At 47.8% G+C, this 20,198-nt stretch overlaps 1 protein-coding gene across 1 annotated transcript in view; it reads left to right on the top strand.

Moving 5' to 3' along the window:
• Positions 1-19,671, top strand: part of LOC103177018 (protein Shroom4-like) — a 20,176-nt gene extending 505 nt beyond the window's left edge. Inside the window, exon 2 of the mRNA XM_007890951.2 lies at positions 19,350-19,671. Coding sequence (XP_007889142.1) covers positions 19,350-19,577 — 228 coding nt within the window. The 3' untranslated portion in view covers positions 19,578-19,671. The remainder of the gene's footprint in view (positions 1-19,349) is intronic.
• The last annotated feature ends 527 nt before the right edge of the window (positions 19,672-20,198 follow it).

Raw genomic sequence — 20,198 nt, 5'->3', positions numbered from 1 at the left:
CCCCCCCACTTCTCTGCCCCCACCCCCCCCCCACTCTCTGCCCCCCCCCCCACTCTCTGCCCCCCCCCCCACTCTCTGCCCCCCCCCCACTCTCTGCCCCCCCCCCCCTCCTCTGCCCCCCCCACTCTCTGCCCCCCCCACTCTCTGCCCCCCCCCCCCACTCTCCCCCCCCCCCCCCCCCCCACTCTCACCCCCCCACTCTCTACCCCCCCCACTCTCTACCCCCCCACTCTCTACCCCCCCCACTCTCTACCCCCCCCCACTCTCTACCCCCCCCACTCTCTGCCCCCCCCCCACTCTCTGCCCCCCTCCCCCCCCCCACTCTCTGCCCACCTCCCCCCCCCCACTCTCTGCCCCCCCCCCCCCCACTCTCTGCCCCTCCCCCCCACTCTCTGCCCACCTCCCCCCCCCCCCACTCTCTGCCCCCCTCAGTGAGATGGTGACGGAGGGAGCAGTAGCTGCAGCACTTGTACAATGATTAACAGCCCCGTTACCCGGAGCAGCGCAGAGCTCTCCCGCAGCTCACACCCTTCACACGCTGGAATGGCTGCCTCTCTGTCCGGGGGAGATGTACAACAGGCGCCTGGTTATTCATGATGGGACCAGGGCAGGCGGGCGGGCGGGCAGGCAGGCAGGCAGGCAGGCGGGCGGGCGGGCAGGCGGGCAGGCGATCAAGTCATCACAGAGCATTGCTTGTCGCTTCACTCACTTTGAGTCAAAAGTTTTTTGGTATTTTTAATAACAAGTAATGTATCCTCGCATTTGATATCTGGTCATTCAGACGTCTCATATACTGTAAAGCAGATTGACTGTACATTTTGTGGACAAAACACAGCAGCCAAACGCGCAAAGCAGTGTCCCACAAACAGCCGTGGATTGAGTGACCGCATTATTATTCTTTTTTATTTTTTGGAGGGACCATTAGCCCAGGAAACGCAAATCGGCAATCGGCTAACAACCGGATTCCTCCTCACTGCCCTGTAAACCGAGCTGTGTGGAGTAAGGAAACTTGCCCAACGTATCGCTCTGCCCGTGAATCAAACCCGGGTCCTCTCGCTCGAGAGGCGAGTGCTCTGACCACTGTGCTACAGGAATCCACTCCATTTCTGTCTTCTGAATGAAGCTGGACAGATAACTTCAAGTGGAAATGAGTCAATTATGTTAGGAAAAGCCAGTGATTGTGTGTCCTATTGATAAGGCAGAACATTGTCAGAATGTTGACATTGCTCCAGGATATTGATGGACACCATCAGGTAATGACTGTACATTTTGTCAGGAGTCCTGTAGCTCAGTGGTTAGAGCACTCGCCCCGCAACAAGAGACTTGGGTTCGATTCCCAGCAGGGTGAAGGCATGGGCATGTTTTCTTAATCCACACTCTTAAAAATAATCCGTCAAGGAAAAAAGAATAATAATTTGGTCACTCAATCCACAAATGTTTGTGGGACACTGCTGTGCACAATTGGCTGCACAGTATATTCTGTGAAGTGCTTTGAGACATCTCAAAGATGTGATGGCGTGGTATATTAAATGCAAAGATTATTATTATAAGATCTCAGCCTGGCTCAGTTGGTAGCAATCTCACCTCCGAGTCAGAAGGTTGTGGGTTCAATCCCCGATTCAGGACGTGACGCTTTAGTGTAGTTTTGGAGGTGCTGCCCTTTTATGAGAGAATAATTCTCTCATTTGACGTTATTGCCTTATCACATTGTTAATGTTTCAAAGCACTTCACACAATTTCACTGAAAAGTATAGTGGCTCTGCATTTTGTAGGTGAGCACAGCAGCTCAACAATGCACAGCAATGCCCCACAAGCAGTCATTATATGTCTGGACCATTTTATCTGGGGGATTATTGCCCAGGACATCGGGCGAAGAAACTCCCTTCTCTTTTTCAAGTTACGCTATGGGATCTGTAATATTCGCTTGAACAGTCTGTTCAGCTGGATGATAAGATCATACGGCACAATTGGAAGAGAGAAGGGAGAGAAGGGAGTTTCTCTTGGTGTCCTGGCCAACAATCCTCCAAATCGAATCGATCATCCACTTCATGGCGGTTTGTGAGACCTTCTGTCTTGTTTGCTTATATAAAAAAACAGTCTCCGCACTTGGCAGCTGTTCACCAAGAAGAGCTTTGAAACGTCCTGACATCAAATGTCATAATGATATCCTGTGTTGAGTTGTGGAGGGAACTGGGATCTGTGTGTCTTTCCCTTTAATGGAGCACCATGTCTCTCTAGGTCAGCTGACCTCGCACTGATTTCCATTCTGCTTCTTGCTTTCTTTTAAAGAGGAGGGAACAATATTAGTAGCCTAACAGATAAAGCAGATAGTGGAAAATCCTTTGTCAGGATAGCATCCTGCTGTAGGTGTAACGGGACAGAGCCTCGGAATACAGTGACCAGTTGACAACTGCTTTTACATTGAGATCATAAGAGCGCCTGGACCCTCTCCATCATCTTCTGTAATTCAATCAAATGTGATTTAATTTGGTTCTGAAACCGTACTGATCTAATAGTAATAATAAGAATTCTTGCATTTGATATAGTGCCTTATCACGTCGTTGAGATGCCTCAAAGCGCTTCGCAGAATATAAACTGTAAAGTGAATTGATTGCATATTTTGTAGGCGAAATGCGGTAGCCAATTGCGCACGGCAGTGTCCCACGCACAGCTGTGGATTGAGTGACCAAATTCTTTTGTTTTAAGGGATTATTACACAGAAAGTGATCACTCCAAGAATGCTAATGCTATTGGTTTCATCTTTTATGCATCTACAGCCACTCCATACCCCCATCACACCAATTCTAGCCTGGCTCACTATCACTGAACAGAGTGCTTTCAAGATCCTCACACTTGTCTTCAAATCCCTTCATGCCCTGGAACCTTTCTACCTCTCCGTCCTGCTTACTATAACCTGCTACCTCTGCTCAACTCTGCTCTGGCTTCCTGAATGCCCTTTGTGCCCTCTGCTCCACCATTGGTGGCTGTGCTTTCAGCCCTGAAACTCTGGAACTCTCTTCCTCAGTCCCTCAGCCTTGCCCCCTCCTCCATCATCAGGTCACATCTGAAGACCTTCCTCTTCAACTGCACCTACGATCACCTCCGCCTCCCCTGGCTCAGCATTGTGCTCCACCACTGTTAGCGCTCTGGGATGCTACCCTGAGTGAGAGTTGCTATATAAATGCTAGTTGTTGTTATACCCACATCACTTTGCATTTCTAATGAAATGAATGATGAGTGGATATTCTCTCAGGTGGGGGAGGGCGGATAAGTGGGGTCTCCTCGGAGCTGAACTGGCTCCAAGGCGTCATGTTTTGGCAATGTAATGTCGGAGTCAAGCCAGCCCTCTGTGGTGGTCTCCAGTCTGATTCTTGAGCCAGGCGGGTCTGCAGTATTCCAGGGTGCTGATGATGACAGCACAGTCCAGCCTGGCTCATTGGTAGGACATGGAAGGATAGACCAGTCACTAGGGGTCAGGAGTCATCCCACTCAGCTCCTATTAACCCAACAAGCCAAACCCCCAAAGGGTAGGGTGGTTTTATCTGGACAAGCAATAGGAAATCTTGTCTGTTGCTTGCATGAGATCCACTGTACAACTCAGGGAGCCAATATGGAACCTCGGCATCCTGTTCGACCCTCAACTGTCCTTCATACCCCACATCCGTGCCATGACCCCCTCTGCCTTCCCCCACCTCCGCAACATCGCTCGGTTCTATCACTGTCTTACACAGTAGGCCGCCGAGACCATCATACACAGATTCATAACGTCCAGTGTCAACTACGCAAACTCCCTGCTTGTGGGCCTCCTCAACTCCTCCTGCCATAGGCTGCAGATCATCCAGAACAACAACAACAAGATTGCATTTATAGAGTGCCTTTCTCGTCGGGAGGACGTCCCAAGAACAGTTGGGTCGGGACCCGAGCAGGGGGAAATGGTCGGGGTGAGGGGAGGGAAGGGAGGGAGCGAGGAGGGGGTAGAGAGTCGAGAGGGGAGCTGAAGGCACAGCTGAAGAGAACTTTGCAGCCCAGGTCCTCTCACACACCAAGCTCCACAACCCTATCACCCTCATCCTCGCCGAACACCACTGGCTTTCCATCACACAGAGGATACAGTTCAAGATCCTGGTTCTCACATTCAAAGCCCCCCTACCTCTGCGACCTCCTAGCCAACTCCCTCCACTCAATGGGCTCCGGCCTGCTTCACGTCCCCCGCCTCGCCCGCCCCATCATTGATGGGCGAGCCTTCAGCCACTGTGCCCCCATGCTCTGGAACTCTATCCCACAATCCCTCCGCCTCGCCCCCTCTCTGGCCCCCTCAAGGCCTGGAATTTCCATGTGTAGGTTGGATACATGAATACATGGAACTCAGCTTAGTTTGGATACTCTTAAGCATGTGTCAGATATATTTTTAAAAATTGCATCTCTGTGGAAAGGTTTCTCAGTTAGTAGACACTCTCATTCTTGGGTCAGAAGGCCGGGTGTTCAAGCCCACCCCCCCTTCCCTGCACCCTGCCCCCTGTGGGACTTTGAGCTCACAGTCCAGACTGAAGCTCCTGTGCATTACTGAGGAGAGCACTGCATTATCAGAGGCGTCGGGATTTGGTAGTGACTTCAAACAGAGTTGCCAACTGTTCATTCAGGTTGGTCCTGAGCTTCTCCTGATATCCTGGCCAGCAATTCTCCAGGTACATTATAGTCCTGTAGCAAATTGGATAGGGCGCTCACCTCGCAAGCGAGAGGATCTGGATTTGATTCCCAGGCAGTTCGAAAACGTAGGCAAGTTTTCTTACTCCATACACCTATGTTTACTTAGCAGTAAGGAACCCAATTGTTAGTCAATTGGCGGATTGTTTTGTGGGGTAAATGATTTGTGTGTAAGCCATGCACAGCTCTGAGTCAGTAAGTTGTGGGTTCAAGTCTCATGTAGGGTCTTGGAATCACGCAGTCTAAGATGACAATCCAAAGGGAGGTGCTGCATTGTCAGAGATTCCTTCTTTCAGATGAGACATTAAACCGAGGTTCCATCTGCTGCTCAGGTGGACGTTAAAGATCCCAAGGCACTATTCAAAAAGACTGACGCGTTTCGCCCATACAAATGCACAGTGAATCCACTTTGCAGTATATTCTGTGAAGCGCTTTGAGAGGTCTCAATGATGTGATAACAAATGCAAGGATTATTATTGTTATAGATTAGACATTCATTTTATGGCTGTGTGTCAGTTTGCTGTGCAAAATTGGCTGCCATGTTTGACGACGAGGACCCTAGCTTTTCCTATTGCTGGGGAGCCACACAGCCCATCACTGGGGACTTGTGCTTAAACACAAAGTCCTTCCCAGTCTGTCTCTGAGTCTGTATTTGCCTTAAGGTTTCAGATGGCATAAAACTGTGGGAAAATTCTTAAATTCAGAAGGCAGACAACATTAATTTGGAAGGCGGACACCATCAGAAGGCTTTTCTTATGACATCGTTTAAAAATGAAATCAGCTTCTAAAAGTTGGCCAATGTGAAGAATTTTCCACAATTTTGTGCCGTCTGAGGTATAAATCCAAAACTGTCTGTGGACTGAGACCAGGTGGAATTCAGGAACCAGTGGAGGCTGGTGAGGCATTGGGGTGGGGTGGGGCGGGGGCGCAAGAATAGGAGAGATAACTAGGGAAGGGGATGGATATAATTTCCTAATTACAATTCTGGAAAATGTGGTCTACATCTCACAATTATCAAATGAGGAGAGTGTTTGCAATCTTATCCAGCCTTATGGCGTTCGTCTTGAAACACTTTGCAAATAATTACTGTCAAGTTGGGTCACTGTTTTTGTAGGCAGCACGGCAGTCTTGGAGTGAATGAGTAATTAACTCGGAGGATTGTTGGCCTGAACGCCGGGAGAAACTCCCCTCTCTCATTGCAGTGTGGTAGGATCTTTAATGGCCGCCCGTAAGCCTTGTGACATGGGAGAGTGGAAAGTGTTTCCCATCAGCAGCTCTTAGGTACAATAAATATCTTTATAACGTACTTATCCTTATAAAAAGCAACATTAACCTTGATTTACTCTCTTCCTGTGAGCACCAGTATAACTCCTGTTAGTTTGGTGAGAGCTCCCTGCTGCTCTCCTTCTCTAGTGCCTGTAGAGTGGAGTCTAACATATAACAATTTCTCACTGGAGTCCTGTAGCTCAGTGGTTAGGGCACTTACTTCGCAAGCGAGAGGACCTGGGTGTGATTCAGGGCAGGGTGGCTCCTTAAGCAAGTTTCTTTACTCCACACAACAACAACAACTTGGATTTATATAGCGCCCCCCCACGCCGGACGGCGTCTCAGAGCGCTTCACAGAAACGGATCCCGGGACCGAGTCAGGGGGAGGGGCAGGAGCCAGGGGAGGGGGAGGAGCCAGGGGAGGGGGAGGAGCCTGGGGAGGAGCCAGGGGGAGGGGCAGGAGCTGGGGGAGGAGCCGGGGGGATGGGGAGGAGCCGGGGGGAGGGGGAGGAGCTGGGGGGGGGGTGAAGGTGACCAAAGGTGCGGTCGAAAAGAAAGGTCTTCAGCAGAGACCTGAAAATGGGAAGGGAGGGAGCGAGACGAAGGGAGTGAGGAAGGCAGTTCCAGAGCCTCGGGGCAGAGTGGCTGAAGGCACGGCCACCGAGGATGGAGTGGAGGACTCGAGGGATGAGGAGGAGGCCAGAGCCAGAGGAACGAAGGCACACACCTCTGTTTAGCTAGCAGTAAATAAGAACCAAGTTGTTAATGAATTGGCGGATTGTTTTTCTGGGGGGTAATAATCCCTTATAAAATATCTCCTGGTGCCTGGCCAACAAACCCCTAAATAAAGTCGATTACTCACTCCATGGCTGTTGCGGTTTGCATATTGGCAAATCCAGAGGTTAGAGAGGGAACAACTGCCCACTGGTGGTGTGTGTGAGGGGGGGTGGGAAGCGCAGCAGGCCTGAGTTAGCTGAGAAGGAGGGGGCGGCCAGAGGAATGGGTGGGGGGGGAGGAGGAGATCAGAGAGCACTCAGCCTCATTCAAGCAGGTCCTGGTGTGAGGATCATGGCAGTTGAATTCCTCATGCCTGCGCGGCCTGATCGCTGTTGGGATTTTAATTAATTGCATCTCTCCTCCTCCTCTTCAACCCTCCTGTTTTTTTGTTGGAATAAGGCTCTGGACGAGGCATCAAAACCAAAACATGTAAAATGACACCACTATTTAGCCCCCCAAAGGGATTTGCTTTGGGAGCAGTTTGGCTGGGCTGTGGGTTGTCCTTGGCTGCTCGTCAGTTGTGAACAGAAGGTGATGTGTAGACTGTCAGCGGGGCCTGCAGGCCAAGAGCATCTCTAAGCCAGATTACAGGACTGGCCCAAACCTCAGTTATTTGGGGAAAGCACACACCCTTTTCTTGTAAAAGACGAATTTGGAAGGAGTTGAACATCATTCCGTTCACTGTGTAATGAATTGTTTGGTCTGTATGTCAAGGCTGTTAGTCATTGATGCTGTGCTGCATCAATGACTAACATCCCCCAACCCACCCACCCCACCATTGGCGGGAGGGCTTTCAGCCACTCTGCCCCCAACCTCTGGAATTCCATTCCCCAGTCACTCCACCTCGCCCCCTCCTTAGCCTCCTTCAAGTCCTGCCTCAAGACCCTCCTCTTCAACCACGCTATCGGCCACCCCCACTTCCCCTCCCTTCCCTTCTCCCCCCCCAACCCCAGCTCGGGTGTGAAATGCTGTCACTATCCAGCGCCTTGGGACATCCTCCCGACGTGAAAGGCGCTATACAAATGTAATCTTGTTGTTCTTGTACTGATGGGAAACAAAGAAGACTAAGTAACAACAACTTGCTATATCCTTCACGTGGGGTAGCGAACCGGAGTGCTTCACTATGGCAGAGTCTGACATCGAGCCAGAGGGAGAGGGAAAGGGGGAGATCACCGTAAGCACGATCAAAAAGCAAGGTCTTTAGGCAGGATTTGAAGGTGAGGAGTGAGGGGCAAGGCAGAGAGACTAAGGGAGAGAGTCCCAGATTTTGGGGGCATAGTGGCTGAAGGCATAGTCAACCATATGAGTGGAGGCAGCGGGAGGTGGAGTAGGGGCTAAGCAGGTCGGATAGGTAGGGAGGTGCGAGGGAATGAAGTGAGAACGAGTAAAAGGATCTTGAAGTTGATCTGTTCGGTGATTGGGAGCCAGTGGAGCTTGGCAAGGACTGGTGTGATGAGAGTATGGAGTTTCGTATGGGTGAGTATTGGGCGATGGAGTTTTGAATTATTTGGATTTTGTGTATGGTGGAGCTGGGGAGACCAGAGTGGAGGGCATAGAAATAGTCTAGCCGGGAATTGATGAAGGCATGGACGAAGATTTCAGCTGTATCAGTTGTGAGGTACAGATGGAGGCTGGCAATGTGGCAGAGGTGAAAAAAAGTGGTCCTGGTCAGGGAACAGATGTGTGGTAGCAAGGAAAGCTGGGGATTGAATTGTGCACGGATTCAGAGCATCTGAGAGAGAGCTCGGGGAAGCTGAGGAGTTCAAACCTACAGGAGAGAAGACATTGACAGGAGCCAAAGAGTATGGCTTCCATCTTGCCAACATTCAGCAGCAGGAAATTTGCGCTCATCCAGGCCTTAGTATCAAGCAAACAAACTGCCAGGACATCAGCGGACTGTGAGTCGCAGCAGGAGCAGAAGTAGATTTTTGTGTCATCCGTATATATGTGGAAGTTGACCCCATGTCCGGGGATGACAATACAGGAGCATATAGGTGAGGGGGACCAAGGATGGAGCCTTGGTGACCGGGCAGAGGTGAGAAGAAAAACCATTGGCGAGATGAAGTGCTAAGGGAGGAAAGTGGCAGAAACGCTAGCACAAATCTTTCAAAAATCACTGAATACTGGAGAGGTGCCGGGAGACTGGAGAGAGGCAGATGTGATGGTGGAGGATGGTGTGGTCAACTGTGTCAAATGCAGTTGATAGGAGGACAAGGAGGCAGAGGGAGCCCTGGTTACAGAGAGAGAGGATGTCATTCGTTACTTTGACGAGCACTGTCTCTGTACATTGCGCTGGGCGGAACACGCGCTGGGTGAGGGTTCAGGTGGCCTGAGGGGTTCGAGTGGGGAGTGGAGGGTGTAAGACATTCATGTCCTGGATGAGAACTAATTTTCTACAGTTGAATGTCAACAGACCGAAGCCTTCCTGATTGGCTCCCATCAGCACCTCCACACCTGTGCCTGAGCCATTCCAGAACCTTGGCGTCTTGTTGGACCCACAACTGTCCTTTTTACCTCACATCCGTGCCATGACCGTGCCCCACCTCCGCAATATCGCCCAGCTCCGCCACTGTTGTTGTCTTTTCATTGTCGGTGGTGCTGTCCTTTGGATGAGTCGTTAAATCAAGGTCCAATCTGGCTGTTCCCGTAGACATCATTAAAGATCCTATGTTTCAACATTAAATCTCACATGAACAGTATCAGTTAGGACCATACATTTACAACAACAACAAAATTACATTTGTATAGCGCCTTTCTCGTCAGGAGGACATCCCAAGGCGCTGGTTTTAGTATGAAGTATACAAAGAATGAGTTATGTCAACTTGCATAGAATATAAACTCTTCACCTGGACTCGGGCAGATGTATGACTTTTAGACAACTACACGATTTATACAGATCAGACTTGTATGAGTTTTACCATAGTCACTTCGTTGGCTGTTTGTCAGAGATTGATCTGTGCAAGTTGGATAGTCACTGGGCTGAAACCTGGATGAATGAAGGATGAATTATGCCCCAGGCAGGAGACGTGAAGTACTGACAGAAACTCAGGTCAATACTTTCGGATGAACCTAGACAGTAGAACCAGAGACACGGGTTTAGAGATGTAAAGGACAATTTCAGGACAGACATCAGGAAGGTTTTCTTTACTCCAAGGGCAACTAATGACGTATCAGGTTACCAGGAAGGGTGGTTGTAGGAGGATGATATGAGATAGGCCAAAGGATCTTCTTTATCCAAACCCACCTAGTAATGAGGGAATCAGTCAGTCACCATTGTGAGATTCTGACTCACTGGAAACAGGTTGTGTTCCCATATACAAGAAAGGTAACAGAGCCACTTTACAGCCATGGAAAGAGAAGGTTTTATGTACACAACTTCCTTAAAGGACAGACAGATGGAGCAAATCAGAATTCTCTTATACACAGCAAAACAGCTTTAGGTTGTTTCAGGCGATTTCAGGACAGACACCAGGAATTCTCTTCACACAGAGTTGATAACAGCTGGAACAGGTTAGCAGGGAGGGTGACTGAGCCCTGGAAGCTGGACTTGTTGAGTAATCGGCTCGTTGCAGGAGTGGGAAGATTGTAGGATAAGTATTCTGGGAGGACGAGATCAAATAGACCAAAAGGCCTTCTTCATCTGAAGCTCTCTTGTGATATTGTGGCTCTTTTCAGTTTCAGTGGGATTGTGGGTTCCTTTGGAGTTGATGTGGAAGGAAACCACATCAGGACTGAGCTCCTCTCTAGGCCGGGGCTGTCACTGAGTATCCCTCAGCTCCATCTGGCTGTGGCTAATTACCCATCTGTGGTCGAGAGAAAGCATCACTTCTCGCTGGTTCCCAAGCCTTTCTCAACCCTTCACGTACAGTAATGTAATGTTTGCATTTGATGCGCTCCAGGATGCTATCTCGTGTGAAGGATGCTATATTCGACACCGTCGACCACTCTAGCCTCATCCACCGCCTCTCCTCTCGTCTCAACCTCCATGCGTTGTCCTTGATTGGTTCAGATCGTACCTCTCACACTGCCTGCACTTCATCTCCTCAAATGGCTTCTCCTCCAGCCCACGGACCATCTTGTGCTGCGTTCCTCAGGGCTCTGTCCTTTGTCCCCTCCTCTTCAATATCTACATGTTCCTTCTTGGTGACATCATGACACCCAACTCTACCTCTCTGCCTCCATCCTTGACTCTAGGACCACTGCTGTGCTGACAGAATATCTGTCAGACATCAAGTCCTGGATGAGAGCTAACTTTCTTTAGTTGAACGTCAACAAGACTGAGGCTCTCCTGATTGGCTCCCGTCAGCGCTTCCTCACCTCAGGTGCTCACAGCATCACCATCCATGGTTGCACACTCCACCCTGCTAAGCCAGTCTGGAACCTTGGAGTCTTGTTTGACCCTCAACTATCCTTTCTACCCCACATCTGCGCTATGACCCGCTCTGCCTTCCCCCACCATTGCAACGTTGCCCGGCTCCAACAATGTCTCACACCTCAGGCCACTGAAACCCTCGAACATGCCTTCATTACATCAAGGCTCGACTATGCAAACTCACTGCTCGTCGGCCTCCAATCCCTCCATCCATAGACTAGATCATCCAGAATTCTGGGGCCAATGTCCTCTCCCGCACTAGGCTCCACGACCCTATCACTCCAATCCTCGCCCAACCCCACTGGTTTCCCATCACACAGACGATACAGTTCAAGATCCTGGTCCTCACCTTGAAAGCCCTCCGCTGTCTTGCTCCCCCCTATCTCTCCGACCTCCTAACCCCCTACCACCACATTCGCTCCCTCCCCTCAGCGGGCTCTGGCCTGCTTCATGTACTTCACCTTGCTCGCCCCACTAGCGGTGGGCAGGCCTTCCTCCACTCTGCACGCACCCTCTGGAACTCCATCCGGCAGTCCCTCCATCTCGCCCCCACCCGGACCCTCAGCTCAGGTCTGTAACCTCTGTCTGTCCAGTGCCTTGGGAGGTCCTCCGGACGTGAAAGGCGCTATACAAATGTAATTTTGTTGTTGTTGTTGTATGTAAATGCAAGTTGTTGTTATTGATGTAGCGCCTTATCGCATTGTAACGATGCTGAGTGCGTTCCACAGTGAGTGATATTGAAGTGTGCGAAATTGGCTGCCGCGTTTCACACACAAAATATACAGTCAATTCACTTTACAGTATACTCTGTGCTTTGAGACATCTCAAAGACGTGATAAAGCGCAACATCAGATGCAAGGATTATTATTATTATACGTGCAGTGATTGATTACAAAGTCCCTCAATCGTATCCCTCAGGATTGATCTGATTCTGTTGCTGATTTTGGAAGCTCTGCTGGATGAGATGTTAAACCGAGGCCCAACCCGTCTACTTTTTCACGTGGACGTTAAAGATCCCATGGCACTATTTGAGAAGAGAAGGGATTTGTCGGCCAGGACTCCCAGTGTCCTGGCCAACAAATCCCCAGATAAAGTTGGACACTCCCTCCATGGCTGTCTGTGGGATGTTGCTGTGTGCAAACTAACTGGTCCATTTCGCCCACAAAATACACAGCCACTGCACTTTATAGTATATCCTGTGAAGCGCTTTGAGACGTCTTGATGACATGATAAGGCGCTGTATCAAATGCCAAGATTATTATTACTGTCAGTGAGCAACTTCCTCTGTTCCACAGGAGGCTGGGATGTGTGTAATCTGGCACTTGGCCGCTTGTACTACATGCAGCGCAGCTGTTGACAGTAAAGCGAGAACTCCCCCTGTGTCTGCCTCCCTCCCTTCCTCACTCAGTCCCCACTGGTGAACGTTATCCTTTTGCTTCGCAGGGAATTTTTCCGCCTCTGTTCCCTTGGCGCCAGTGTTAAACCAGCTGGAACCCGAGTGGTCTCTAAGATGCTTTGTACTGGTCTTGTCCAGAGCAAAGCGATTGAGCCAACTTCCTGAGTGTAACAACAATAATAATAATAATCTTTGTATTTGATATAGCGCCTATTCATGTCTTCGAGCCATCTCGAAGCGCCTAACAGAATATATCTGAGGAATTGTTGGCCTGGGTCCTGGACTGGCTCTAAGGTGACATGTTTGGCATCAGTATCAAGCCCACCCTCTGTGGTGGTCTTGGTATCCTGTTCTTGAGCCAGGCAGGTCTGCAGTACTCCAGGGCACTGCTGATGGCAGCACAGCCCAGAAAAACAAAAAGTAGGCATCTTCCTTTTTCAAATACTGTCATGGAATACCTTGAACTTGCACCTGAACAGGGAGGGCTTAAAGATCTTTTTTAGCAGGTCTTGATCAATAATAATAATCTTTGCATTTGTCTTATCATTCAGACATCTCAAAGCCTTCATAGAATATACTGCAAAGTGGATTGACTGTATTTTATGGGCGAAACGCGGCGGCCAATTGCACACAGCAGCGTCCCACAAACAGCCATGGGTTGAGGGACCATTTTTTTGGGGAGGGATTATTACCCCCAGAAAGCGATCTGCCAATCGATAAACAACAGGGTACCTACTTAATGCTAGGTAAACAGAGGCATGTGGAGTAAGGAAACTACCTGACGTTTCGCCCGAACTAGGAATTGAATCCGGGTCCTCTCACTTGCAAGGCGAGTGCGCTAACCACTACACTACTTTGGATCTCTGTACGGTACTGGGGGAGTGCTGCATTGTCAGAAGTGCCGTCCTTCAGATGAGAATGTTATACTGAGGTCCTGTGGGTCTGTACTGATGGATGTTATAGACCTCGTGATGTTGTTTGAAAAAGAAGAGAGTTTCTCTGAGTGTCATGAATTCATCATTCACTTTGTGGTTGTTTATGGGATCTTGCCGAGTGCCAATTGGCAGACACTCAACAGCAATTCTTAGTGAAGCATTTTGTAACATCTATATGTTATGTCAAATAAAAGGATTATTCTTATGATAAGATAATGTACGTAGTTCCTGGCAATAAGAGCAGGTTAGCTTGGCACAATGGGTAGCATTCTCCCCTCTCAATGGTGCTTGAGACATTACGTTATCAGGAGATGACATTTCTCAGCACAGTCACAGCACATGAAGGATGTTTGTCTGGGCTGAGGAGGCGAGCACAAGTGGAGCTGTGATGACTTGATAGTGAAACAGGAAATTGATAGTGATTTGTTTGTTCTTTCACAAAGGATACAATTAGTTAAAAGGCCACATTTTGGGAGATAAGCACTTTTGAAGCATCTGGAAAATGTGGTCACGGTATACAAAACTGGGGAGAATAGGTGTGAATGTCGGAGATCACATCTGCAGGGTAAGGAATACTAATAATCCTTGTATTTGATATAGCGCCTTATCACGTCTCCAAGTGTATATTATTTATATTATCTTATTGCACTGCTGAAGGGGATTGAAGTTTACTGCTTGGGGTTGTTGTCGGGTGGATTGTCCTGACTGGACTAACATCAGGAAGCTTGTCAATGGTAAGCTATTGTTTTTAAACTCAGCAGGTACCAAACCCTCTCTGGGGTCTCCAAACTTAATAATAATATAACAATAATAGTCCTTGCATTTGATATAGCACCTTATCACGTCTTCGAGACGTCTCAATGTGCCTTCACGGAATATACTGTAAAATGAATTGACTGTATATTTTGTGGGCGAGATGAAGGGCAGCCAATTGCACACAGCAGTTTTCCACAAATAGCCATGGAATGAAGTGACCAATTTATTATTATTACTATTATTGTTTTATTGAAGGGATTATTATCACTGACACGATCTGTCAGTTGACTAACCAGGCTCTTACTTACTACTTGGGATGTTCTCCTGACGTGAAAGGTGCTATACAAATGTAATTTGTTGTTGTGGAGTAAGGAAACTTGCCGAATTTCGCCCTGCCAGGGATTCGAAACCGAGGCCTCTCATTTGCTAAGCTACAGGACTGCATGGAAAGTGTAGGAGAATTTCTCTTTTAGCATAGTGGGTAGAGCACTAACCTCACAAGTGAGAGGACCTAGGTTCAATTCCTGGGCAGGGCGAAACATTAGGCAAGTTTCCTTTACTCCACATGTTTACTTAGCAGTAAGTAGGAACCCAGTTGATGTACGATTGGCGGATCACTTTTACAGAGGTCCTTCCAAAAAAAATGTGATCACTCAATCCACAACTGTTTGTGGGACGCTGCTGTGCACAATTGGTTGCCGTATTTTGCCCACAAAATATACAGTCAATTCACTTTACAGTATATCTTTGAAGCGCTTTGAGACGTCTCAAAGAAATGATAAGGCACTCTTACAAATGCAATAATATTATTATTATTAATCTCGTAATCCGGTCTCAGCAGGAGCCTGTGCCAAGGACAGGGTATAATATCTCCCTAATTCAGGTCCAGTTGATCAGTAGTGAGTTACTCACCAGCCGTGTCTGAGATGTGGGTTATCTGACGGTGGAGTTCATGGGTGGGTGAGACGTGAGCTGCTGTACCATGCACTGAGCTGATCGGTTTCGAGTCAGCTCAAATACCTCAAAACATTCCAACTATTTCACCGCAGGCAGCCCCGGGGCGGTGATTGTTTTTCTGCCGGTGGTTTTGTAGACGTTTGTGTGTGTAAGTGTGTGGTTTAGAAAATGGAAGGAAACCAGAGGCCACTTACACAGAGAATTTGAAGATTGTTCCTAGTCTGATATAGTGAAATACCCTGCAACTGTCAGCCTGATGTGTGAAGGTATGATTTCTAACAGACCCTTTGACACCTCTATATATAAACACAAAAGTTGCTGGGAACACACAGCAGGTCAGGCAGCATCTATGGAGAGAACCCAGTTGTTAGTTGATTGGCAGATTGCTTTTCCGGGTCCTCTCCCTTGCGAGATGAGTGGTCTGACCACTGCAATACTCCACGATGGGCTGATACAGCCTGTGACGGAGCATATGCCTTGTTGTTGGATCATTGCGTTATACATCATGATTATGTCAACCTGGCTCAGTTGGTAGCGCTATCTCCTCTGAGTCAAAACTTTGTGGGTTTAAGTCCCATATCAGGACATTTTGAACTCACAGTCTAGACTTGACACTCCAGTGCTTTTGAAATGAGAAGGGAGTTTCTCTCTCCCAGTTTCCTGGCCAACAATCACTCATATAAAATTAGTCAATCGCTTCCTGGCTGTTTGGATGACATTGCTGTATGAAAATTGGTGCTGTGTTCACCTACAAAATAAACAGTCACTACACTTTACAGTATGTGAAACACTGAGTTGTCATATTGACGTGTAACGAGTTGTAAGATTTTGCCACATATAATATCAAGCAGTAAACAGCCTTAGCCTGACCTCTCCCTACCCAGCTGCTGCACACAACCACAACCAATAGAGGAGAGACCAGGAGCAGGGAACCTGGCCGCTGTTTACCTCCATGGTGCCAGCATCCCCGGCCGACACCACTAAACTCTGCACGGACCGACCAGGGAGCTCCTGGTCCGTAACTGCAGGGCTGTGCACTATGCTGCCCCATTGGAAGTCCTGTAGTTCAGTGTTTAGGGCACTTGCCTCACAAGCGAGATGACCTGTGTTCGATTTCCAGATGGGGTGAAACCTTAGGCAAGTTTCCTTACTTCACACGTCTCTGTTTACACAGCAGTAAGTAGGAATCCGGTTGTTAATTGATTGGTGGATCACTTTCCGGAGGTAATGAACCCTCCAAAAAAATGTGGTCACTCAATTCACAACTGTTTTGTGGGCCACTGCTGTGCGCCTGCTGCGTTTCACCCACAATATTCACAGTCAATTCACTTCACAGTATATTCTATGACGTGCTTTGAGACGTCTCAACCACATGATATGGTCTTTGAAAATGGCAGGAACAGATTGATCAAGCTGTTAAAAAAAGCATATGGGATCTTTGGCTTTATAAATAGAGATACATTCACAGAACAGTTTGCTTTCACAATAATGGCACACTGGTGGAAGTCCTGTGCTTTAAATGTTAAAAGTCTCTGTCCTTTTGATGCTGTCCTGAAATAGCCTATAGGAAGTGAATGAGAATGAGATTAGATTAGATATGATGTTGGAGCAGTCCACACCAACACAGCTCATCCTCCTGATAGCTTGCAGCAGTTCAGTGTGACTGAGGATAATAATAGTAATAATCCTTACATTTGATATAGCGCTTTTTCATGTCTTCTCGACATCTCAAAGCACTTCACAGAATAGACTGTAAAGCGAATTGACTGTATATTTGTGGGCGAAATGCAGCAGACAAATGCGCACAGCAGCGTCCCACAAAAAGTTATGGTTTGAAATCACCAATTTATTATTATTTTTTTGAAGGATTATTATAATTGTTGGATAATAATCGTTGCATTTGATATAGCGCCTTTCATGTCGAGAGGACACCTCAAAGCGCTTCACAGGAATTACTGTAAAGGGTGCGTTCTTGTAGGTAAACGCGGTAGCTAAATTGAGCACAGCAATAGCTCACAAACAACTATGGAGTAAATAATCGTATTTATCTTTTGGTCAGGAGAAGCTATCGAGTGTGAACATCAGTGTGCCTGGAGTCTCACCCAGTCTATGTGATGGGGTGTGGTGGTTCCTCAAACCCAACCACTGTCCTCTCTGATGACAGCAGCTCCGCTGGCTCCGAGTGTGGGGTGGTGCCCTGCACTGGCTGTGTGGGGAAGCCCTGGGTTGTTTCTGTGCTGCAACTCTTGGATTCCGCTCACTGTTTAGCGTAGAACACTGTGTGAAACCCTGAATTGGTCCCGGTTCATTAACACAGAGCCTTCACCTCCATACCATTACACAACCACTTTTGAAGGTATTGCTAAGGCTAACACCACAGTTAATCTGCTAGCAGAGCACACCCTCCTTCAGCTGAGATATGGCACTAAGTTCCAGACTCTGTTCAAGTGGACGTTACAGATCACAGCTGATCACACAGATTAATCAGCTAATACTGCTCCAAATATGCACAGACCAAATTGTTAATCAGCCTGGCCTCAACAATGTCCCTTTAACAGCAATCAGATCAATAACCAATTGATCTGTATATATTCATAATAATCCTAATACAATTTGGTACAATGCCTATAATGTTGCAATGAAAGCAGAGAGGAAACAGGAATTTTGGAGAGAGTTCTAGAAAATATACAGTCACTTCCCTTTACGGTATATTCTGTGGATGTCACAAAGCATTTTACAGACTGTAAGCAACTGCGTTTATACAGCGCCCTTCACACATGTCGTATCTTGGAGTAATTAGACGGTAAACTCCAGCGATTGTTTATTTTGTGAGCGAAATGCAGCAGGCAATTTGCACTCAGCAATGTCGATCATGGAGTGAGTGACCTATTTTATTTGGGGGATTGTTGGCCAGAACACTGGGAGAGAGAAACTCCCTTCTCTTTTTGAATTTTGCCAAGGGATCTTTCACATCCACCTGAAAAGGCAGACGTGGCTTTGGTTTAATGTCTCATAAGAAGGCCGGTGAGTTCTGTTTAAAAGTAGAGCCTTGAGCTGGCATTGTACCTGATGTGTGCGGTGTACGGTGTGTGTCTGTTCACAGTCAGTGTAGTAACTTGTTAACGTTCAAAGATGTTGTCTGGGCTTGTTGCTTTGCTATAATAATAATCCTTGCATTTAATATAGCTCCCTCTTCTCACTCTCACTCTCTCTGCCTCCTCCTCTTTCTCGCTCTCTCTCTCTCTCTCTTTCACCTCGTCCTCAATGTCCCACCCTCTCTGGCTCCCATTTTGGAGTCAAAGTTCTAGGTTCGAGCTACATGTCACCATTTGGAACCCATATGGAGTCCTGTAGCTCAGTGATTAAGAGCACTCATTTTGCAAACAAGAGACCTGGGTTTGATTCCCGGCAGAGTGAAACCTTGGGCAAATTTCCTTACTCCACACGCCTAATAATTATCCCTCAAAAAAACAATAATAAATTGGTCACTTCAATCCATGACTTTGTGGGGATACTGCTGTGGGCAATTTGCTGCCGCGCTTCACTCACAAAATATGCAGTCAATTCACTTTACAGTATATCCTGTGAAGTGCTTTGAGACATCTCGAAGACGTGAAAAGCGCTATATCAAATGCAAGGATTATTATTATATAGTCTAAGCTGATGCTCCAATGCTGAGCCAGGGGAGTGCTGCGTTAGTGGAGGTGCCGTCCTGCGGATGAGAGGTTAAACTAAGGTCCTGTTCTGGTGGATGTTAAAAGATCCCGTGGCACTATTTTAAAAGAGAAGAAAGTTTCCCTCTCCCGGTGCCCTGGCCAACAATCCCCCAAATAAATTTGGCGACTCACGACATGGCTGTTTGTGGGACATTGCTGTGCTCAATTGGCAGCCGTAATTGCCTTCAAAATACAGTCACAACGTGACTGTGAAGTGCCTTGAGATGTCCTCCTGACGTGATAGGCAATAAATAAAATGATCATCTCGGTAAAGCTCTTTGAGATGCTTCATAACAAAAGTTGTGCGCTGTGCACTTGCCCCAACCCTAACCCTTGTTGTCATTGCATTTGCCCATAAAACACACAATCTGCCCCTACCTTGCACTTTACAGTAAATCCTGCAAAGCACTTTGTGAAAAGCGCTGTAACAAATGTCAGAATGACTTATGTTGCCCATCCTGTGTTTTCAGATGGAAGAGGGAGGCAAAGCAGCCTCGTCAAAGAAACTGCAGGTGGGGGACGAGCTGGTGAACATCAATGGCTGCCCACTGTACGGTTCCCGGCAGGAAGCTCTCATTCTCATCAAAGGCTCCCACAGGACGTTGAAGCTGGTGGTCAGGTCAGACACCGGCTATTCCTCGCTCCTAAACAAACTCTTCCTTTCAGGGGACTTTGTTCTGTTTCAACAACTCACGTGACATTTGTGTGTTGTTTTGTGAATCGCTGGTTTGAGCTGCACAGGGACCGGCTGAGATAGAGGCATCTTATGCAGAATTGTTCGTGAATAAAACTGGGGATGAGATTCTAGTTCACTGCTGGAGGGTGCCCTGTATTGTTGGAGGTGCTGTCCTGCAGATGAAATGTTAAGCTAAATGCGATGCTTAGAATTGCTTGCGTGTCTGTGTCACTCTCTCTCATTCAGTAATAACTGCATTGATACAGACCTGAGCCTTATCACATTCAAGTGTCATACTTGGGAGCTACTTGTACGATGTTATAGAGTAAAAAAAAGTGGCAACTACCTTGCACTATACACAGCAGTAATAACAATAATAAACCTTGCATTTGATATAGAGCCTGATCACATCATCGAGACATCTCAGAGCGCTTCACGGGGTATACTGTAAAGTGCAGTGACTGTGTATTTTGTGAGTAAAACGCCAGTTTACACACAGCAGTGACCCACAAACAGCCATGGAGTGAGTGATCAGTTTCATTTGGGAGATTGTTGGCCAGGACACCGGAAGAGAGAAACTCCTCTTTTCAAATAGTGTTGTGGGTTGTTTAACATCCACCTGACCAGGCAGACAAGACCTCGG

This window comes from Callorhinchus milii, unplaced genomic scaffold (genome assembly GCF_018977255.1).
Source record: "Callorhinchus milii isolate IMCB2004 unplaced genomic scaffold, IMCB_Cmil_1.0 Scaffold15, whole genome shotgun sequence".
Taxonomy (NCBI): Eukaryota; Metazoa; Chordata; class Chondrichthyes; order Chimaeriformes; family Callorhinchidae; genus Callorhinchus; species Callorhinchus milii.
This window is presented reverse-complemented; position numbering and strand designations above follow the sequence as displayed.